This window comes from Quercus lobata, chromosome 8 (genome assembly GCF_001633185.2).
Source record: "Quercus lobata isolate SW786 chromosome 8, ValleyOak3.0 Primary Assembly, whole genome shotgun sequence".
Taxonomy (NCBI): Eukaryota; Viridiplantae; Streptophyta; class Magnoliopsida; order Fagales; family Fagaceae; genus Quercus; species Quercus lobata.
In genome coordinates, this window is record NC_044911.1 from 59,216,207 (window position 1) to 59,240,264 (window position 24,058).

At 31.0% G+C, this 24,058-nt stretch overlaps 2 protein-coding genes across 5 annotated transcripts; both read left to right on the top strand.

Moving 5' to 3' along the window:
• The first annotated feature begins 3,120 nt into the window (after positions 1-3,120).
• Positions 3,121-4,905, top strand: LOC115954748 (dof zinc finger protein DOF3.6-like). 4 transcript variants are annotated; one of them, XM_031072677.1, is made up of 3 exons: positions 3,121-3,365; positions 3,509-4,421; positions 4,558-4,905. In XM_031072677.1, the coding sequence occupies exons 1-3, from the start codon at positions 3,315-3,317 to the stop codon at positions 4,575-4,577; spliced, it is 984 nt and encodes a 327-aa protein (XP_030928537.1). In that variant the 5' UTR covers positions 3,121-3,314; the 3' UTR covers positions 4,578-4,905. The 4 variants fall into 4 exon arrangements, with proteins under 4 accessions (XP_030928537.1, XP_030928538.1, XP_030928539.1 ...); XM_031072678.1 differs by having other exon boundaries at positions 3,122-3,365; positions 3,509-3,539; positions 3,606-4,905; XM_031072679.1 differs by having other exon boundaries at positions 3,122-3,365; positions 3,509-3,539; positions 3,615-4,905.
• A 16,917-nt stretch (positions 4,906-21,822) lies between these two features.
• Positions 21,823-23,630, top strand: LOC115957150 (CASP-like protein 4D1). Its single transcript, XM_031075374.1, has 3 exons — positions 21,823-21,977; positions 22,943-23,066; positions 23,424-23,630. The coding sequence occupies exons 1-3, from the start codon at positions 21,823-21,825 to the stop codon at positions 23,628-23,630; spliced, it is 486 nt and encodes a 161-aa protein (XP_030931234.1).
• Positions 23,631-24,058: the final 428 nt, after the last annotated feature.

A 24,058-nucleotide genomic window follows, 5' to 3' on the forward strand; every position in this document is an offset into this window, starting at 1 on the left:
GTGGGATTAATTCTAGTGAAAGAGACAGCAGGATAGGGATTTTTTGGGGGAGGGAAGTGTTATGCAAATTAGGAAAATCATGTAATATAAATATGGAAGTGGACGTAAATGCATAACTTCTGAAGCCGACACTTTGCAATCGGGCTAAAGCACATATATACATTTACACATGGATAGAATTATAAGTTGGAGAGAGTATTTCTTGTTAATAATAAGAGTTCTCATGTATAAAGCTTCAATAAGGTATGTTTGTTTGGAGGTGAAATAGGGTAGATGGAAAACTTTGTTGAGAAAATAGGAAGAAAAACTTTTTTAAGTGTGTTTAGTTAGGTGGGGAGGAAGGAAAATAAACGGTGGGGCTCAGGTGTTTTCTCTCTGATCCCATCAAAAAGTTTTCTCCCCAAAATAGAGAGAAAACTGAGTGGGAATGATTTTTTTCTTAATTGACAAAAATGCCCATGTGCACATTCTTCAAGTTACCTTTATTTTTTTCTTTTCCACTGAGCAGTACGTTGCCCCCCCCCCCCCTTTTTTCCCTATTCTTTTGTTTCTTTTGATTTTCTAGGGCTTGGTGCCATTTTTTTTTTTTTGGCAGTAACATTGCCTCTTTTTTTTTTTTTTTTGGAGATATTGTACGTTTTTAGATTCCTTAAAATAGAAGTTGTTTAACTTAATTATTTAGTCAAGTGATTACTTAGATAAATTATTCAGATTTAGGTTAACACATTCAGATCCTATCATGTAAGTAATGTGAAAATAAAAAGAACACACGATATGATAACTCAGGAAAACCAAACTGGTAAAAAACATGGGGAAGATTTAACCTAGCTATCTTCAAGGTAAAATAGATTCACTATGAAAGAATTGAAGTTTTTTACAATAAGACTTAGACCACTAACATTTTATTTTTACCTCGAGTAGAAAACTTACTACCACGACCACATGACAGCTCCGAGTTCACGGACTACTTTCTTTCCTTGATCTACTGCAACCATAAGTTCTCCTACTTGTGACTTTGAGACTCTACTCAAAGGTTTCAAATCTTCTTTAAGTTCTTTATGCAGCAACTGAAACGATCACCAAGTTCTTGACATTAATCTTGATAACTCTAAATGTGTATGAATGTAAATACCTCTAGATCTCACAAGAGATTCAACACACAACACATCAACAACAACTAAAACGTAGTTAGGATTTTTCCTTTTATACTTGGAGTAAAATATAAAACCTTATACGTCAAACCAGGCTTGGACTGAGTTGGAAATTCTGCAGAAAAAATAATCTGCACGAGGTTCGATCGATCGAGCCTTGCAGATTTAGCAAATAAGTCCTGCAATTCACTCGATTCTAATTTTACACATAAATACACTTTGAGCAGCCTAAATCTAGACTCTAAGTTTTAATTATGATTTGCCAACACATTATACATTGAAGTTCTAATATATTTAGTTCCTAAAGTCTTAGAACCTAACAGATATTATTTTTATTTTTAATAAATTTGGATGATTTTTTTTATGTGGTTATTTGTCACTTTTTATTTTAATTAAGCATCATTCTTTAACAAAAGTATATGAGTAAATTTATTTAAACTCATTTTTTCCATCATTCTACTTTTCCATTCTCAACCAAACAAAAATGAGAGAAAATAAAATCTTTTATATTCTTCCACCATTTTCTATCCTCCCACTTTTCCATCCAGGGGCGGAGCTTTTTAATAATTAGCCCTCAAAAATGGGACTTGCCCCCCCAGCTATTTGAGTTGGTCCAATAATGTTCTTAAAAAAATTGTCAAATTTGTCTAGTAGTTATAGAGAATGTATTGTTTCTCAAATTCATTTATTATGGTAAAATGTTTTCTCGTATTTCTTAAAATTTTGGATCATTTATGTCTTTGAACACTTCTTTAATTCAATTGAAATTTTTTTACTCACAACGGTAGACAATTTAGTAACTTATATTGAAAATGAAAATTGTAAGGATTTCACTATGGAAGATGGTAAAAGATTAATTTAATTCTATGAAACATTTAATTTTAAGGATTTATTATGAAAGATACTAATTTTTTTTTGTATGTGTATAGATGCATGTGTTTGTGTATGTGTATGAAAGTTTGTATAAATTAATAAATTAGCAACACAAATTGGCCCCCCCAAACAAAAGTTTTTGGCTCTGCCCCTATTTCCATCCCTCCAAACAAACGGACCCTAAATGAATATCATATGGAAATTTGGTGGGACTAATTCTAATTAAAGGGTATAAAATTGAATTACACGACATTCATTTATTGTGTTATTACATGAGTGATTAGGTATGTCTAACTGTTACAAAGAAATATTTTCTTATTAAGGTGAGCCATGTTTAGCACAAGAGCACAATTCCGTTTATGTTAATAACTAACTTTGAAAACATTTCACATATTTAATTTCTTGCACCAGTACTTGATTTTAAAATTATGATTAGACTTTCATTTTTCATATGACAAACTATTTAGGGTATAAAAAACGACAAAGTGTGTTGAGTGAATGACTAGGTATAATTTGCTTAATACTCCTAGCACTAACATTCCATCACTTTTTTCTCTCACTTTTAGCAAATACTCTTTGCAGATGGTATAAACTTGTAACATCCTATTTTTTGTCCTTTGATGTTAGGTAAGTAGTATATTTAATTTAATCCCAGATGCTAAATTGTGAAGTGTGTATAAATCTTTACCTTTGAATAATCTACGTAAAGGCGCAACAAAAAAGAAAAGAGATTCCAATTTATTTTCCATGCAAAAATAAGAACTCTGCCAGGAACAGACCTAAGAAACAAAGGTACATTTGATTGTGACACTTCCACTCAAGACCACTCCACCAACATTCACTTTTTCCTTTTAAATTCCAAATTGGTTTTATTTTATTTTTAATTTTTTTTAACCTCAGAATTCAGTTATTCAAATAAATTTTCACTAGGGTTTCTCTCTCTCTCTCTCTACATGCATGGCCAGTAATCTTTTTTGGGCAGTGTAAAACAGCATTAAAAAAAGGAAAAAAGAAAAGAAAAGGAGCTTCAAGATTAAGAAACTTATTCTTCCGCTTCAAACCCTAAAAATTTTAATAAAACAAAAAGAGAGAGAGAGAGAGTGGGGGATGAGAGAACAAAGAACAAAATAAATAAACAAGCCCCTCCTTTATCTTTCCGTCTGCTTCTGATCTCTTTCTCTTTCTCTCTTTCTCTGCAACTACACTCCCTTATTGATGTGATTCTCCACCAACATCTCCAAAAGAAACCCCATCAACCTTTAGAAAAAGAGAAAGCTCTAATTAAGAGCCATGGTTTTCTCATCCATACCAGTCTATCTGGATCCACCTAACTGGCATCAGGTAAGGGTTTTCTTCCAAAATTTTCTTTTTCCTTAGCTTCTTCATCAAAAAAGCTAAAAATAAAAGATAAATATTCCCATATCCTTTTTTATATCTTGAATATACCAGGTGTTTTGATTTTTCTTAGCTTTTCAATTTTACAGCAACCAAATCATATTCATCAACCTGCTGGAGGTGGAAGTGAGAATACTCAACTCCCACCTCCGCCGCCACTTCCAACTATTGGAAGTGGCGGCGGAGGTGGTGGTGGTGGTGGTGGCTCAAGCTCAATTAGGCCGGGTTCCATGACTGATAGAGCTCGGCTAGCCAAGATTCCGCAGCCTGAGGCAGCCCTCAAATGCCCTCGATGCGAATCAACAAATACTAAGTTTTGCTACTTCAACAACTATAGCCTCACCCAGCCTCGTCACTTTTGCAAAACCTGTCGGCGCTATTGGACTAGAGGAGGTGCACTAAGGAACGTGCCAGTTGGGGGCGGTTGTAGAAGAAACAAAAGAAGCAAAAGCAATAGATCAAAATCTCCTATTACAACAGGTCACCAAGCAGGGTCTAGCTCCACTAGTACAGTTTCTTCCAATTGCAATAATGATATGTTAAACCACATGCCCCCTCCTCCACCACCACAGTTGCCCTTTTTGCCCTCTTTGCATCATCTTAGTGATTATGGTTCTGGGGACATTGGCTTAAATTTTGGGGGATTTCAGCATCCAGTAGCAGCAACAGGTGGTGGTAGTGGTGGCGGAGATGTTGAATTTCAAATTGGTAATAGTTCAAGTGGTGGTGGTGGTTTATCAACTGGCTTCTCTGAGCAGTGGAGAATGCAACAAGTGCAGCAATTTCCTTTCTTGACCAATTTGGAACCACCAATTGGGTTATTCCAATTTGATGGTGAAAATGTTCAGCCGCCAAGCTATGTAGGAATAGCTGGGCAGCTCCGGTCTAAGCCAATGGATTCTGGGGTTTCTCAGATAGCTTCAGTGAAAATGGAAGAAAGTCATGGATTGAACTTGTCAAGAAACCCTTTGGGTACTTCTGGAAATGATCAATACTGGGGAGGTAGCAATGCATGGACTGATCTGTCTGGTTTCACTTCTTCTTCCACCAGCCATATGTTGTGATTTTAATCTTGTTTTTCATCTCCAAAACCCCACCAAATCTTTGCCTTTTATTTTTCCCGGTTAAATTACTACAGGTTCCACTAAAGAGTATTGATCGTCGTCTTAGAGTTTCATTCAACAACCCTAACTTGGCAAGTTTCCAATACAAAGAATCTAAGAAGGTGAAATGGGAAGGCTTGATCTATTCCATGTTATCTGCTCAAACAACTTAGAAATGGTAGGCTTCTTGTCTGAAATTTTCTTGCTGTTGTGTACTTTTTTTCTCGTCTTTTATGCTTATGTTTATAGAAGTAGGAGTGTGTTCATTGAGTCTGGTATCTGACATGAAAGGCTAGAATGCCATAACTTGATCAAATGCACGGTGTACTAAGTGGTTTTCCTTGAGACGATATGTGAAAATGTGTCCGTTTGGCTTTTCTACACCTGGCTTTTCTTTTTTCTCTGTACATATATAATTTTTTATTGGTAAGTTACAATGCATCTATTGGATTTTAAACTTATGATGTGCGCTCCTTCCTATTATTTTGTGAAAAGGAACTATTAGTTTCGTTCTTGTGAGATGAATAATATTGAGCCAAATAACTACCACTATGTGGAACTTATTTGACTAATTAATTTGAATATTAGTATGCCACCAAGACTTATTGTTCCCAATTAGAATGTTGAAGAGAAGATTTAATTTGAAAATTCGTGGTTCATATTGTTGAAGATTCTCTCATTCATTTAATTCTTGAGCAGCATTTGTATTAAAAATTCATGGCATATAGAGTACCAATCTGTCAGTGAGATCCAACCAAAGCCATCTTCCAAAAAGTGGCAAAGAAGTCAGTCCTCATGCTTTGGCTTTCATGACGTGTAAGACTCTCCCACCCCCTGCAACCCTCTCTCTCTCTCTCTCCACAATGTCATAGTCCTACACAAATTATGCAGATAAATACCCTTAGAAAAAGAGTTGAACCACTTATACATGCAATTAATTACTTCATTATTCTATTATAAGCTAATACAGTTTTCAAAATTTCCTTTTCTGGTTGGCTTTCAATGGTTCAATGCTTTTTGCTTGATCTTTCATGCTCATGAAAGTGGTCATGGATGACTTGCTTCACCAACATCAATAGAACTCTCAGTTTCTTTATTGATCATCTCTGAGGCAATTCCAAATTCCTAGATATATGTCTTGGTCTCATAATTTTTGGAATTTTACCTGAGGTTAGTTATTTTTAATCCTCCCAAGAAAAACAGTTGGAGTAAATATAACGTTGTGCTCCATGCTTTTAGACCAAGTGTGGAAGTGCGTGAGGGTTTCGTAATAATTTTTAATTAAAATTATGAGAGGTAATTATTTTGTTGTTTTGTGTGAAGAGACTGGATCACTGGAATGATGATCTAATTATAAGAAATTTTGACCAAATAAGAGTTCGTACTTGTTTGTTGTATGTGAAATGAGAGTGGTAGAAATGTAAAAGAGGTAGTTAAAGAAACGACAAAATCCCACTTAAAACCATGCAAAGACACCAATAGGGATTCTCAATTGTAACTTGTAAGGAAGCTAACCTAAGACCGAACCAAAGGAGTCAAAAGCTTAACAAGAACAAAAAAAAATTCCTTCTTCACCTAAGTCCAATTTGTCATTATTGCTTATTATGATTATTATTATGCCATTATTGTAATTCTAATGGGATTATTATTTTTTAAGAGAATGGAATCTGCTGTGGATTTGCTTTTGCAATAACCAAGGGTAGTTGTTTACTAAGTACTAACACGGAATAAAGCAATCACAGTATTGTCAAAAAAGCATATCTCTCTCTCTCTCTCTACAGTGAAGATGGTTTTGTTTGTTGGTTGGTCATAGAGAGTTCTGATAGGATTGGATCCCGAAATTGTCGATTGGGAATGAGATAAAAAGAAGTAAAAGAAGTTGGGAAAAAGAGAAATAGAAGGAGAAGAAGAAGAAAGTCTCAGCGCGGAATTCCAAGCTGTTTATTATGTGTGTATCAATGTAATGTATTGTTGTTGATGCCCACATGTATAGGCGTGAAGATGTTCTCTCTGTTTCCATGGCAGCTTTCTCTTTTGTGACGTCCTTCCAATCTCTCTTTCTCTCCCTTTGATTCCAATCTATGCTCTTCTTGGTTCTCTGGCCTCACGTTCTTCCACATGTGCTCAATCATATACGTGGTAGATTCTTGATCATTTCTAGAATCCTGACTAGGAAAATATATATATTGCATGCACCAAATTAAAGCAAAGGAAAAACTATAATTGGACTGTAAAGTATCATGCTTAACTGTATGTTCTGAGTCTTCTGACTCAATATCCTTTTCTTTTCGGATTTGGAATTCATTGTGTGAAACACGTTGTTGATGGTGTTTGCCTTGGGTTCCTATTTGATTTATGTGAATAATCTATCCAATGTCTACTGCGCAATGCGCATAGGGAAAAAGTCTTAATATTAATATGGTTGCAGTTGGAAACATGAATATTGACGGTGAAGTACTTCACAATTAATATTCATGCACAGTCACCCTCAAAAAAAAAAAAAAAAAAAAAAAAAATTCATGCATAGGGATAATGTTTGTCAGGATGGGATAAAGGATATATAATTAATCCGTTTTAAGTATAGATGGACTAGGTTTACATGGTCTCTTGAATTCATATTAAAGATCATGATGATGATTTTGTAATAGCAATGGTGATATTGTCAATATCATTAATTATAACCTCTACGTTCGGTGATAGTGTTGTACTTGCGCACAGTGACTGTAATTAAAATATTATTAAGAGTCATGCTAACGGGTGTTATTAAGGTAATAATTAATAATTTATCTTAGGAAAGTTTTGACACAATTTTAATTGAAAATGGAAAAAATTGTCAAAATATTAATTGTTTTTTTTTCTTATAAAAACTTTTTTTTAAATAGATAATTAATCATTACTCTAAGGACATTTGTTAGCATTTTCCTATTATTAATAGTAAATGTGTTAATAAAAATATTATTTTATTTAAAAGACTAACCAACATTTAAAATAAAAATAAATTGATACTGTATGGCACCGGGTACCCAGACCTAATTGGGCCCTGGGTTCAGGCCCAATAGCACGGCCCCATTTTTCAAATCTCTGCTTTAAACTACCTTCATAAACTGCGAGTTTTAATCTCGTCCCCTAACCGATGCTCAGTATAAATTTCCCAAACAACTAAGAAAGTCTTTTATCCAAACGTTCCATAGGGTGCTCGGCAATTCTCAGGAAACATCACTGTTGGGCGTATTAGCTTGAGTTGGAACCAAGTTGCAAAGCCATAATCTCAGCATTCCACTCTCACCTAAACACCCACTTACGACAGATAATATTGGACCTTTGATTGCACTAACAATGGCAGTAATCATGACCTCCCCACTAATTTAGAGTTATAAATAGTAGAAGTTAGGGAAGAAAGGGGGGTTTAGAAACAAGGAGAAAAAACAAGAGAGAGAGAGAGAGAGAAGGAATATCACTTTGAGTCTCTATGCCGAGAGCGACCCAAAGTAGGAAATCTCAAAACCCACCTCATAAATAAGTTGTGAGCCCAAGTGAAATTAGGCCCAATAATTTCATTTCCGGCGTGCACAGATACATAATATATTGAAGTTGATAACTTGGTAGAGTATAAAGTAGAACATTATGCATGAACGGAAAAGAGAAATTTTATTTGTCAATTAATATTACAAATTAATTAATATGGTTTACATGTAATGATATCAAATATAATGTGTGGTATTCCATGTGTGCATCTAAATTCCCATGGTGAATCTAAGTGATGCATATATCTTAATAATTCAGCACTCACATCAACAAAAACTGTTTCATTGTAAGATTTATAATACCCCAAGTATAACTTTATAGTTTAATAAAAAAAAAGTGTAACTTTATAGTACACCAAATATTTCTTTTGTTAGAAATAGTGATGATAAGTTGTTGATAATAAAAGTAGCAGCAGGGTTGAGGTAATTAACCACTAATGTTTTTCCCCCCTTCTTTTTTTGGGAAAAACACTAGTTCATTCTTCATTTTGTCCCACTTTAGGGGAAGAAAAAATAAAGAGAAAATTTGAACCACAAAAATGCCAAACATAGTGTTCTTAGGGATGAGGTGGAACCCAATTTTTCCGTGTCTATAATCTGTAGTGGTCAAGCATTGTGGAAATCATTTTTCCCTTTCCTTTCACTAATCATTATTTAATTAATAATATTATCTTACAGGCATGTTGCATGTATATCACTGGGAAATTGCATGGCTTTGTCTCTTCTCATGCGCTCATGTAATCTCTAAGATTGCATTGGGTGCATGGTTGATTTTTATCATCTAATGCAACAACAATGTAAATGGAAGATTGCGTAATGAAGCACTAATTTTCATTCAAACCCATAGCTTCCTAGCTAGTTCTGTGTCATGTCACTAATTCCAATATATATCCATCCATGGTCTTCATATGCAGAGAGAAAGAGAGAGAAAGAAATGTTTGACCAGCCTCAATGACCAAGAAACATAGCCTTTATAAAAGTGAGAGAGAAGACCAATCCAATAACAAGGAAACAAATGTAGCTTTTACAAAAGTTAGAGAGAGAGAGAGAGAGAGAGAGAGAGAGAGATGTAGTTCTGCTTAAACTTAAATTATTTTACATTCGAAGAGCCATAGATGATTTTTTGGCTCAATCAATTGAGCCAATATATTGCTTGGATGTTATCATCTTATAATGTTGGGGCATCACATCTTCAATTTTTGATTTGAAAAAGACATAATTTGCAATCAAATCAAAGAGGCCATTGGGATAAAATCTATATCTAGCTAAAAGATCGTTCATTTTAATCCACTTTCTCGATAAGTAACGTGTGCTTTTAAGTCTTAAAGCGAAATATGTTTATGGTAAGTCACATATATATGTAGTAGTTTGTAGAGTTGTAGGGTCTGTTGTTTTAGGTTAAATTTATAGGTTAAAATTGTCAAGCTTATGTATAAGTTTAAAAAATCTTAATTTTTTAAGTAGAACTACAACTTTAGCATAGCTTATATGTTAAACAAAATAAATTAAGGAAAATAAGCTTAACCAAACAAACTAAAAAGTGGAAAGCAATTTTAATCTTGGAATGCCATCATTAGTAAGCATATATCTTCTTGAAGAGTGATATTATAAATCTCCACTCAATTTTAGACATCTCATTCCAATATTGATTTCCATCCATGAGAGTCATACTCATATCCAAGACCTTTATTTTATTTGTTTTTATTTAAAAGAGAAAAAATATAACTATTGGTTGCCAAGAGTCTAAAGTTTGTAGTTAAGTAGAAAATAATATTAGAGAAATGTTATATTCACAATAATTTTACAATAAAGTCTAAGTGATAAATTATTATTAGTTCTAATTTAAACTCATCACTAAAATAATTTTTTTTACACACTTGTAATAGACAGTAATAGCTTATCACTTAAGAATATTTGTTATGAAAGTACTGTGAAAATATTGTAAGTATAACATTTATCATAATATTGTAATTTATGATTTAGGAAAAGATTCAGATACTTGAATGGAATGGAGGTAAAAAAGAAATAAAAAAAATTTAAAAATAAAACCTCTCTGACGTGTTGTAATAAATGAATTTGTAAACTACATATTTGGTTTCTATTCTTTACACCATATTTCAATTTGGTCCCAAATATTTCAATTGTGTTAATTTAGTTCCTAACTTTTCAGCACCGTAATTTAATTTCTGTCGTTATATCTTGGATGAAAATTGATGACATGACAAATGACTAAAATCAAATTTTAGTGTATTTCCACATCAACCAAAGTTAATTTTTTATTTTGGCCATAAACGTGTCATCAATTTTCATCTAAAAAATAATGGCAGAGACTTAATTGACACGGTATCGAAAGGTTATGGGCCAAATTGATATAATTAAAAGGTTAAAAACCAAATTGAAATATAATGTATAGAATAGGGATCAAATACATAATTTATCCTAAATGAACCGAATATTAAAAAAAAAGGTTTTAACAAATGTTGTCTTAATTTCAAAGTAACTTTGTGATAATTTTTGTGTGGAATCTGATTTTGGTGAACTATCCGTACCAGCAGGCACCAGGCAGCATTTGGAGACTTGGGACTTGGGAGTGTCGGACCTTACCACTTACTCAACTTATTGGATGCCACTAAGCAAACAAATTAAATTAGATTATAATTAATTATTAGTTAATTATATACGTGTTATAATTATATTCGCCCACGAACTTTGACTGAGATAGACCAGTAGTCTGCAAATTATGTGGATGTAGCTCTTGTCATGTAATTAAGGAACATTAAAAAAAAAAGGCTTTAATTTCTTCCTGTGAAGGTGTGGTAAGATACTAAGATGAGAGGCCCATGAGGACTTTTTCCACAAATTTCAGTTTTAACACTAATAATTACTCTATATCCTACTAATAAGAGGGTCCTACTTTTTTTTTGCTTTTTCTAATTTGTGTCATGTCTCACTTTAATCTTTAAATTGATTAGCCTCTAATTTGTTAGATTACAAAGATCATATTGTCTTACAAATCCACTTTGTAGAGTTAAATACTAATTATCTCACTATATTTGTCTTTTATGGAGAGAATTTATTTTAAGGCAAAAATTTTATTTTTTATATTTAATATTATAGATATTATATTATATAAAATTTTAAACAATTTGTATTTTAAACTATAAAATGAATTAACTTCAAATAAAAAAAAATTGTTACTCAACTTATAATATTTATGTGTAAAGAGTAAAGATCATTTATTGGTTCGTACCTAAGCAACTTAGCCTAGTCAGCTAGAGTGTCATATAACTATATAGTATATAGCATTATTCCCCTTAAAATTTGATCCCAAGACACGATGTATACATAGTTATTAAATTTGGACATGGATGTTAATCCAATGTAAAAGTTAGGTTATTGGTTAAATAATAGGGTCACCAGTCGAACTGTAGGGTTAAATGAAAATAAAAAAATTAAATAAATATAAAAATATTTTTAAAAATCATAAAATAAATATGTAAATTAATAAAATAAGCATACTTTAAATTAGTAAGTAAAAATAAGTTTAAAAACTAGCCAATTAATATAATTCAAATTTGAGGTTTCACAAGTAAGAGTACTAGAAAACATAAAATAAAAATATGTGACTAGGAATAAAACGCATATCTCAAACTCCTACTTATGTAACTAGCTACTTTAGTCCCATTGATTAATAATATAGTTTAAACTTGAAACTCTATCTTTACTAAAAAATTCTAACACCAACCTCATTATAAAATATTTTGTTTTCATTATGATTCAAGTTTAGAAAATAGTGTTCCAATGAATCTATAAAGGTGATTTTGTTTAAAACTACGAACTGATGAGTGAAAACAACATGTTCGAGTAGAATAGGTTGTGATAAATTTTTTTTTTTATTATTGGATTTTACCGGTTTAATTGTGTAAATGGTCTAATTAAACAACTGGACCGACTTAGGTACTAATTCACAAGTTTACGAGTTAGCCCGGCCGAGCCAATCTATGGTAGTGAAGTGCTTCTTTATTTTCTTAATCCATGCTTTAGCCTCAAATAGAACAGTAGTACCTCACATAGGTGGCCCTAGCTAGCTTACGAAAGTGCTCAAGTGAAATCAAAGTTGGATCTCTAGGAACTTAAACATGGTTTAGGGGCAGCTGCTGCCGCGACTTGTTGCTACTTTACAACTTGGGCCTATAGCTCAGTGGTTTCCAGCCTGAAATTTAAGAAAGAACTGGATGCCAATGGGCTCGTAAGAATTTAGCTTGGGCCGGGTGCGTTGATCCATCAAAGTTCATTATCAAATATTTTAGGAGGGTTGACAAAGAGCAAGGGAGGGAGCAATTTGGGCTGGGCCTATGTAATGTTGTTGAAGCCGCCAATAATTTGATGGGTTGGTTAAGTTTCAATTTTGATGGTTAGAATAACATTGAAGCAAATTAAAAACGAAAAGAAGTGAATTGATACTCAAAAGCCATGGTAATTTTTAAGGGAGAGTAGAGTTGTGGTGTGTTTTTATATTAAAATTCCTTTCTCTCTTTCTTGTGTGTGTGTGTTTGTTTCTCAAAAAAAAAAAAAAAAGGTAATTGTTTCACATTATTTAAGAGAATGTATTGTGTGTAGGATAACATGCAACATGCATTTTTACACCAAGATTTCTAAAATATATGGGATCCCATAGTCCTATTATATTAAGCTTTGATCCATCATAAATTTATAGGATACTATTATAATGATATTAAGAAGGTGTATTATTAAAATTTGAATTGATAATGTTTAAAACCATGCGAAGAATAAATAAATAAATAACTATGTGATGAAGACTTAGGTAAATTTATTTTTTATTAGAAATATACATATATAACCAAGAGTGTTGTAACTCAAGGTTACAACTTGCTCTTATTTATTAGGAAAACTAGGATTCAAATCTCCATTCTTTATTATTGTAATGATCAAATTTTCAAATATATACATCAATTAGTAGTAATTCTAAACTGGCACACAATATGGAAATATGCATTTCAATGCAAAAATAGGAATGGTTACTAAAACAAAATTAACAATTTAATTTTTCATGTTAAATTGCAGCTACATGTTTGGTGCAAGCATCAACAGCATTAGATATACCGTCTTGCAAATAATTGTATTTGTAATCTTCCAAATCATAATGAAGAGCGATAAATACGTTATATTTGAATTTTATGGTGACAAGGTACAATAATCAAATTGTTATCATACTAATTTCATTTTGGCATGGAACTGTTAGAATTTTTAGGCTTATTTTGTGTTTAAATAGCTCCCATTTTTATTTTTATTTTTTTTTTAAATTGGCATTGTTACTATTTCAAGTTTCACATTTCCAAAAGAGAAAAAGGAAACATTATAACTTTTTGTTTGATCAAAGGATAAAGTTTTCTTCTATACCAATTTGAAAGAATCTCCTACTACTAGTACTAAACTTTCGAAGAGTGACTGACTTTCGCCATTTATAAGGCCACCCATGGTCTAATAATAATAGTTGTTACTAAAGACAAAAAAAAGACCCATATAACAACTTTGTTATATTTCAATTTTAGAGTTTTACCTTGAATCGCTTTGGCAGGCTATATCATATCTATTACTTAGTGCGGCAGCTGCAGGAATTGGTGCTAGCGGAGATTTAAGGCCATACATAAAGACATCAAACGATCCTTTCATCAACTACCTAAGTAAGGGATTTGCAGCAGATAACCTCCTTCTTCCTGCATTCGTATGCACGGCGATATTGTCAATTCTCTCTTCCTACGCACTGCCAAAGAAAGTTTAGTTGTATTGGAAAATATCAATTTTCTTTAGAAGGAGGTGGTAATTATTAAGTTGTTAATAATAAACCTCTCTTTTGTGAGGTTTTTTCTATTCTTTTGCCTGATAGCTTAGTGTTCTTGTAAAACTTAGGTTTTGTGGAATAATTGTTATTATTGTATGTTACAGATTCTGCTTCTATGCACCTAAGTTGTATTAGTTGATACTAGAGCGAGCCATGTTATACCACATCAACTAGCTATGTGTAAATGGCTTTCAAGAATAACAATCAAGTTTCGCATTGTATTACAAAAACTGTACTCCCTCCATCTAAATAATGCACATGTCCTCGTTAGTAAGCATATATATATATATATATATATTATTGAAGAGTGATATTATATATCTCCACTCAATTTTAGACATTCCTTTCCATTGATTGATTGCCATCCATGACGAGTCATACTCATATCCAAGACCTTTATTCTATTTGTTTTTATTTAAAAGAGATAAAATATAACTATTGGTTGCCAAGAGTCTAAAGTTTGTAGTTAAGTAGACAATAATATTAGAGAAATGTTATTTTTATAATATTTTTATAACAAAACTTAAGTGGTAAATTATTATTAGTTTTAATTTAAATTCATCATTAAATTTTTTTTTTTTTACACATTTGTAGCAGGTAATAAAAACTTACCACTTAAGAATATTTGTTGTAAAAGTATTCTAAAAATATTATGGATATAACATTTATTATAATATTGTCATTTATGATTTAGGAAAAGAATTGATACTTAAATGAAATGGAGGTAAATATATATATATATATATATAACCTCGAATTCATGTAATAAATGAATTATAAAAAAAATGGTTTTTAAAAAATGTTGTCTTAATTTCAAAGTAACTTTGTGATGTTTTTGTGGAATCTGATTTCGGTGAACTCTCCGTACCAGCAGGTAGCATTTGGAGACTTGGGAGTGCACTTACTCAACTAATTGGATGCCACTAAGCAAACAAATTAAATTAGACTATAATTAATTATTATTAGTTAATTATATACGTGTTCTAATTATATTCGCCCACGAACTTTGACTGAGATAGACCAGTAGCCTGCAAATATATCTGTGGATGTAGCTCTTGTCATGTAATTAAGGAACATAAAAAAATAAGAAAGGCTTTAATTTCTTCCTGTAAAGGTGTAGTAAAATGAGAGGCCCATGAGGACTCTTTCCACAAATTTCAGTTTTAACACTAATAATTACTGTATATCCTGCGAATAAGAGGGACCTACTTTTTTTTTTTTTTTTTTTGGCTTTTTCTAACTGGTGTCATGTCTCACTTTAATCTTTTAAGTTGATTAGCCTCTAATTTGTTAGATTACAGAGATCATATCGTCTTACCAATCCACTATGTAGAGTTAAATACTAATTATCTCACTATATTGTCTTTTATGGAGAGATTTTATTTTACAGTAAAAATTTTATTTCTTATATTTAATATTATAGATATTATATTAAATAAACTTTTAAACAATTTGTATTTTAAACTATAAAATGAATTAATTTAAAAAAAAAAATTTGTTACTCAACTTATAATATTTATGTGTAAAGAGTAAAGACTCGACTTATAATGCTATATAGTATATAGCATTATTCCCTTTAAAATTTGATCCAAAACACGATGCATACATTGTTATTAAAATTTGGATAAGAATGTTAATCTAATGTAAAGGTTAGGTTATTGGTTTAATAATTGGGTCACTAGTTGAATTGTAGGATTAAATGAAAATAAAAAATTAAATAAATATAAAAATATTTTTTTAGGAATCATAAAATAAATATGTAAATTAAAAAAATAAGCATATTTAAATTAGTAATTAAAATTAAGTTTAAAAACTGGCCAACTAATATAATTCAAACTTGGGGTTTCATAACTCTAAGTAGGAATACTAGAAAACATAAAATAAAAATATCTGATAAAACTGTATCTAAGTATTTGCTAATTAAAATCTTATTACATTACATGTCTTAAAATTCTAGAAATAAAAGCATATCTCAAACTCCTACTTATGTTGCTAGCTACTTTAGTCCCATGGATTAATGATATGAGTTTAAACCTCAAACTCTATTTTTACTTTAAAAAAAAAAAAAAAATCTAACACCAACCTCATTATAAAATATTTTGTTTTCATTATGATTCAAGTTTAGAAAACAATGTTCCAACGAATCCCTAAAGGCGATTTTGTTTAAGACTACAAATTGATGGGTTGAAAACAACATGTTCGAGTTGCATAGGTTGTGATAAAAATAAGGCAAAAAGCACATTTTAGTCCCTACATTTTTAGGCGATTCCCATTTTAGTCTCTACATTTTATTTTTACCACTTTTAGTCCCTATCCTGAAAAATGCTTCTCATTTTTGTCCCTACCGTTACATCAAAGACGGAAAATGCACACATGACAAATGGCAGAATTAAAAAATATTAAAAATATTTTATTTTATTTTAAAATAAAATAAAATTTTAGTTATGAATAATTTTAAAATAAAAATATTAAAAATTTTAGTTAAAAATATTTGTTCTTCATGTTCTTCCCCAAGAACATGATTGCCCAGAAATTTAAGAATTTCTTCTCCTTTTATTTCATTTTCTTAGCATCCAAAGAAGCAAAAACATATACAAAACCATGATCAAACTCAGATACTCTAACATAATCAACTAACAACGATCTGAAAAAAAGAAAAGAAAAAAAAGGAAGAACAACTGACAACACCATCAGCCAAATGCATATCAATATTGCTCAACGAAAAAAAAAAAAATTTAGCTTCCAAAATCCACACCATAAACCCCCAAATCACTTCACACTAAACCATGAACACAACAAATTCCAGAAACCCAATTCATTTGAATGACACAAGCCTCCTTCTATATCACCCACCCACCAAACTCAAAAACCCAATTTCCTTTTGGTTTACTGACATTTCCTGAGCTTTCTCGGCAACCAAACACCCAATAATGAACATAAAGAAAAATGAAAGAAGACCCACAAAAGAAAATTCGAAGGGGAATTTGATGAAAGCTTGAGAACCTTGAAGAATTTGCCGTTGAATCTTCTTCTTTTGCTGTTGTTGCTCTTGTTGTTGTTTCTGAAGAGGGAATTGTTGAAGATTCGTAAGGGAGCAAGTGGTAGCGAAATGATGGGTCGTTTTCGACCTCTGCTCTGAGTTCATCCCATTCGAAGTCCTTGGAGAAGTACTTTGCCTCTGCTGCCTCCATTTTTTTTCTACTTCTCCCCTTGTTTTTCACAAAGCTACCCCTTTTTATATTCTCATTAAGTTAGTAATATTTAGTTTAAAATTTTATTTTTCCAAAAATATAAATTAAGGACAAATGTTTGAATTTTTTTTTTGGATAGTTGTTAGTTGATTGTGTCAGAGTATCTAAGTTTGATCATAGTTTTGTATATGTTTTTGCTTGTTTGGATGATAAGAAAATGAAATAAAAAAGAAAAAAATCTTGAATTTCTGGGCAATCATGTTCTTGGGGGAAGAACATGAAGAACAAATATTTTTAACTAAAATTTTTAATATTTTTATTTTAAAATTATTAATAACTAAAATTTTATTTTATTTTAAAATAAAATAAAATATTTTTAATATTTTTTAATTTTGCCGTTTGTCATGTGTGCATTTTCCATCTTTGATGTAACGGCAGAGACAAAAATGAGAAGCGTTTTTCAAGACAGTGACTAAAAACGGAAAAAATAAAATGTTGGGACTAAAATGGAAATCGCCTGAAAATGTAGGGAATAAAATGTGCTTTTTGCCTAAAAATAAAATAAAAAATTCATTGGGTTTTATAAGTTCAATTATATAAATGGCCTAATTAAACAATTGGAGACTTAGGTACTAATTCACAGGTTTACTAGTTAGACCGGCTGAGCCAATCTGTGATAGTGAAGAGCTTCTTTATTTTCTTAATCCATGCTTTAGACTCAAATGGATCAGTAGTACCTCACATAGCTAGTTTACGAAAGTGCTCAAGTGAGACCGAAGTTGGATCTCTAGGAACTTAAACATGGTTGGGGGCAGCTGCTGCCGCGACTTGTTGCTACTTTACAACTTGGGCCTATTCCTCAGTGGTTTGTGCTTGAAATTTAAGAAAGAATTGGAAGCCAATGGGCTCATATGCTTTTAGCTTCGGCCGGGTGCATTGATCCATCAAAGTTCATGATCAAATATATTTAGGAGGGTTGACAAAGAGCAAGAGAGTGAGCGATTTGGGCTGGGCCAATGTAATGATGTGAAGCCGCTAATAATTTGATGGGTTAAGTTTCAATTTTGATGGTTTTTTTTTTTTTGAGAATCAATTTTGATGGTTAGAGCTTAGAATAACATTGAAGTAAATAACATTGAAGCAAATTAAAAACGAAAAGAAGTAAATTGAAACAAGGGTGATGCTTAGGTCCAGTGCATGTAGTGTACTAGACTCGTTAAGATGGTGATATGTGTTCAAAAGTGAACATGTTTTATAATCTCAACGAGTTTAGTGCAACTGGACATTAGACCCAAATCTCACCCTTGAAACAATTCAATTTGGACGAACTCAAAAATTTTTTTTTTTTTTTTTTTTTGAGAGGGTTTTAAGCTTTAACTTATAGAGACCAAGACATCAATCATATTTTGGTGTAGGTGAGGATTAAACCCCAAACCTCTTATTCAACTTTCAGAAACTTTACTAGTAAAGTAGAAACCACTAGCGGGACTAGATTGAAACGTAGTAAGTAGTAACAATATATATATATATATATAGTAGTAATAGTATTTAATATATGAAGTATTTTTTTTCCAAAGTAAAACTATTGCTTCTTGTCTCTTTGGCAGGGATGAACTTAGAATTTTAAGCTAACAGAGGCTAGAGTATAAAGAAAAAAAAACTCGAAACAAGCATCCATATAGTATTAAAAAACTCAAAATACACAAAAATTTTGTTTCTAAACACATTAAGATGCAATAATTTACCAACAAAGACAAAAACAAAAACAAAGTAATGTTTATTTTTTTTTTAATACTAGGTTGGCTAGGATTTTTTTATGTGTGTGTTGAAGTTAGAGTATTCATAGTGATGATACTAAAAATTTTAGCTTTTAGCATATCAAAAATTTATTTTATATATTTTACCACCTCACTTGACAATGCACCTAATATCAAATGTTCTATTTTTATTTTTATTTTTTTATTTTTTATCTCTTCATTTAAAATAATATAAACAACTCATTAAAATAATAAAGGAAGAGAGAGAATTTGAGTTTTTTAATTGAAAGAAGAGATATAATATTTTAATAAAATATTGTATTTTATTTTTAATAACTTGCTACAGTCAACTAGTATTTATACTAGTTTACTGTAGTTGTAAAAAATTTAGCTTTATTTTCTCCATTAACACATGATTTTTTGATTCTTTGGTGGCAAAATAGTTTTTTATTTTTTATTTTGCTAAAATATAATCACCATTGTGAATATTTTATTGTTTTTATTAAGTTTTTAGGTTGGATAGTTGCTATTTGGGTGGATAGTTGCTATTTGGGTGAGACTAACTAGGCTTATTGAGAAGAAGGGGTCTAAAATTTTAGGAGGGGGGACCCAACTACAAAAATGAAATATATAAAAACTAAAAAAAAAATTAAAAGTATTTAGGGGGTTCTTAGGCCCCCACTTGGGTCCGTCCTTGCTCTTAGGGGACATTCGATTAAACTATTGCTTCTCATCAGGTATATTAGTGGACGTGCATGTTTCTGTCAAATATGATTGGGTCGGAAAAATCTCTCATGTACTAAGTGCATTAGATACTAGCTCAATTGGTTCATACTTTTTTATAACGTGTGGAACCCACCTGAGAGGCTGGTCTCATGCACTTGACGCACGAGATACTAGCTCAATTGGTTCATACTTTTTTATAATATGTGGAGCCCACTTGCTTGTGACAGGCTGGTCTCATGCGCTTGATGCATGAGATACCAGCTCAATTGGGTCATACTTTTCTATAATGTGTGGGGTCCACCTACTTATGAGAGGCTGGTCTCATGCGCTTGACGCATGAAATACCAGCTCAATTAGGTCATACTTTTCTATAACCAAATAAATAAATAACAATTAGGTCATACTATTACTGTATTACATTTATTTTAGCAGGTGTGGATAAAGTTTCACTCTATTCTTTAAAAAAAAAAAATGATTTATGGGCGATGAAGATTTAAAGTTTGCCTATTTTTATAAAGAAGATTAAGTCTTTTTTTTTTTTTTTTTGGTTTAATTTTGTTTTATTTTTATTTTTTTGAGAATGATAAAAAAGATGGATTTTGTAAACAAATGTTTTAAGGACATTTGTTATTATTATTATTTTTTTTTACTCCTCTTAAGGGCAACCCATTAACTGGACAACACACACACACACACACACACACACACACACATTTGTGAGTGTGTTGATTTTTTTAATTAGACAATTACTAGGAAAAAAATTGTATTGAAAAACTATTTTGTTTATTATTGTTTGTATTCTGGGAAGAGCATAGATTAAACATAACTCAAATAGGAATGATCAAATTCATTCTATAGTTCATACCAAGAAATTAACACAAAATACAAAGAAAATTTTCAAATATAAAAGTAGATAAACATTGATAAAGTCCAAACTCTAAACAATTAGAACTTAAAGCAATTTTTAATTATTTTTTAATTTATTATTACTATTTATTCAATATATAATTTTGATTTAATAATATTAAAAAAAAACTAGTTTACATATGAATCTTTATCAAGCCATGCATCGCACATGAATAGTAATAGTGGCTAATATAGTTGACTTAGCTATTAAATGTAAATTTACCCAAACCTCGTTAACCCTTTCATATGCCGATGACCATCACTTTTTTAAAAAAGCCGATGAATAAAAATGACTAATTGTAACAATCATGCAATTATAAGTCACTCTATTTTAGAATTCTCCCTTCTTTTTTTGAGAATCTATTTGATTTTTGAGAATTCATAGACTCATTAATTCATGATCTAGACAAAGCCATGATTTTGGTAGAAATTCACTTGTTCCCACAAATTAATATGTCCAATTCAAACTCTTTTTCTTTTTTAAAAAAGTCAAACCATTGCAGCTCACAAGAAGAGAATTTTAGATAAACACTGATAAAGTTCAAACTCTAAACAATTAGAACTTAAAGTAATTTTTAAATTTATTATCACTATTTATTCAATATATAATTTTGTTTTAATAATATTTTAAAAAAATTAGTTTATATATGAATTTTCATCAAGCCATGCTCACAGAAATAGTACTAGTGGCTAATAAAGTTGACTTAGCTATTAAATGTACCCAAACCTGGTTAACCCTTTCATCTGCCGATGAACATCACTTTTTTAAAAAAGCCGACGAATAAAAAAGACTAATTGTAAAAATCATGCAATAAGTCACTCTGTTTTAGAATTCTCCCTTCTTTTTTTGAGAATCTATTTGATTTTTGAGAATTCATAGACTCATTAATTCATGATCTGGTCAAAGCCATGATTTTGGTAGAAATTCACTTGTTCCCACAAATCAATATTCTAATTCAAACTCTTTTTCTTTTTTTAATAAAGTCAAACCATTGCGGCTCACAAGAAGAAAACTAAACTGAGTCCAGGCATTTGAAACAGTCGAAAGAGATTCGTGCCAGATAAATGAATTTTCTATAGTAAAAAAAAAAAAAGGCTAACGAAGGCAGAAACCAAGTGGGGGAATTATTTTTTCGAGTTGTTATCAAGTGCCGGCTTTAAACTAAAAATAATTGTATTTTTCATTGGTTTGTAAAATTGTAGGGGACTCCTCGAGTTTGACCTAGTGATCACTGTGAATTACATTTCAAGATCGAGAACTCCTATATAAATATGAGAACTATATTTTGGTCCCAATTTCATAGCATAGAAGAACAGCTTTAATTAGCCGAAGATGGAACTATCAAAATCTCATATAATTGCTGTTCTTTTGTTGAGGGGCATATCTTTACTTTTCCTATTACTATCATTCGTAATCCTTCTTAACAATGGTAATACCCATAAAGAAAATGGCCGAGATTATTTCTTCTTGAAGATTAAAAGCTACAGGTAAGCACTGAAAAATTCATTTATATCACCATTATTGCTCTAGTACTATATATCGTTAAAGGCTATAGCCTATAGCACTAGTAATTATGCAGATTTAGGTTTAGCTATTATCTTTACCATGGCCATTATTATTATTATTATTTTTTTTTGAGAAACTAGCATGGCCATTATTATTATTATTTTTATAATTCGATTACCATGGTCCATTATTAATTTAGTTTTACAGTAATTATTATTTTTTTGTTGTTGATAATATTAGGTTTTTTTTTTTTTTTGGCTCTATACGTAGACGATTTATACTCTACCATTTACTTTTAATGATAATATAATAATATATTGATTCTATCATGAAACGATATCATTTACTGTGCTAATAAATTTATTTAATTTATTCATTTTATTCATTTTTTATTATTATAATAGCATACACTTAATTGAAAGTATTTTCTTTCTCAAATAAGAAGAAGAAAGTATTTCATCTTGGAATTATTTCAGTCAAGGGGCATCTCTCTTTCACACTCAAACGATAAAGACTATATACAAGCTGAAATAAATGTTATTAAGCTCTCCTATAGTCCTATTATATTAAGCTTTGATCCATCATAAATTTATAGGATACTATAATAATGATATTAAGAATGTGTATTATTAGAATTAGAATTGATAATTTGATATTGTTTAAAACTATGTGATGAAGACTTGGTAAATTTATTTGGTATTAAAAATGTACATATATAATCAAGAGTGTTGTAACTGTTTTATTTTATTTTTTGTTGAGAAGAAGAGTGTTGTAACACAAAGTTGTTCTTATTTATTAGAAAAATCAGGGTTCAACTTCCTCCTTTCCTATTATTATAAATTGGCACACAAATAATAGCCGGTATTGAAATATACATTCCAATGAAAAAAACAGGAATGATTACTAAAACAAAATTAACAATTTAACTTTTCATGTTAAATTGCAGCTACATGTTTGCTGCAAGCATCATTGGCATTGGATGTACCATTTTGCAAACAATTGCATTTGTAATCTTCCAAATCGTGATGGAGAGCCACAAATTCATTATATTTGAATTTTATGGTGACAAGGTACAATCATCATATTGTTATGGTACCAATTTCATTTTGGCATGGAATTGTTCGATTTTTTAGGCTTATTTTGTGTTTAAATAGCTTCCATTTTTAATTTTTTTTAAGTCGGCATTACGCATTTCAAGTTTCACATTTGCAAAAGAGAAAGAGGAAACATCATAACTTATTGTTTGATCAATGGATTAAGTTTTCTTCTATACCAATTTGAAAGAATTTCCTACTCTTAGTAATAAACTTTCGAAGAGTGGCCGATAATAACTACTATTTTAGCAAAAGAAAAAAAAATAAAAAAGCCCCATGTAACAACTTTGTTATATTTTGATTTTAGAGTTTGACCTTGAATCGCTTTAGCAGGTTATATCGTACTTATTACTCAGTGCAGCAGCAGCAGGACTTGGTGCTAGCATAGATGTAGAGTCACACTTAATTGATAAATCAAACGATCATTTCAACAACTATCTAAGTAAGGGATTTGCTGCAGCTAACCTCCTTCTCCCAGCATTCGTATGCACCTCCACATTGTCAATTCTCTCTTCCTATGCATTGGCAAAGAAAGTTTAGTTGTTGTATTGAATATGCTAGTGATGCATATTAGTTTTTTTTTTTTTTGGAGAATGAAGTGATGCATATTAGTTGATTAAACATAGAGTATAAAATATTTTATAACACCAACCTCATTATAAAATATTTTGTTTTCATTATGATTCAAGTCTAGAAAACAATGTTCCAACGAATCCCTAAAGGCGATTTTGTTTAAGACTACAAACTGACGGGTTGAAAACAACATGTTCGAGTTGCATAGGTTGTGATAAAAATAAAATAAAAAATTTATTGGGTTTTATAAGTTCAATTATATAAATGGCCTAATTAAACAATTGGAGACTTAGGTACTAATTCATAGGTTTACTAGTTAGACCGGCTGAGCCAGTGGCGACTCCAGGAATTTTATCCAGGGTATTCCTATTTTACTTTGAAAAAATTTCGGGCCA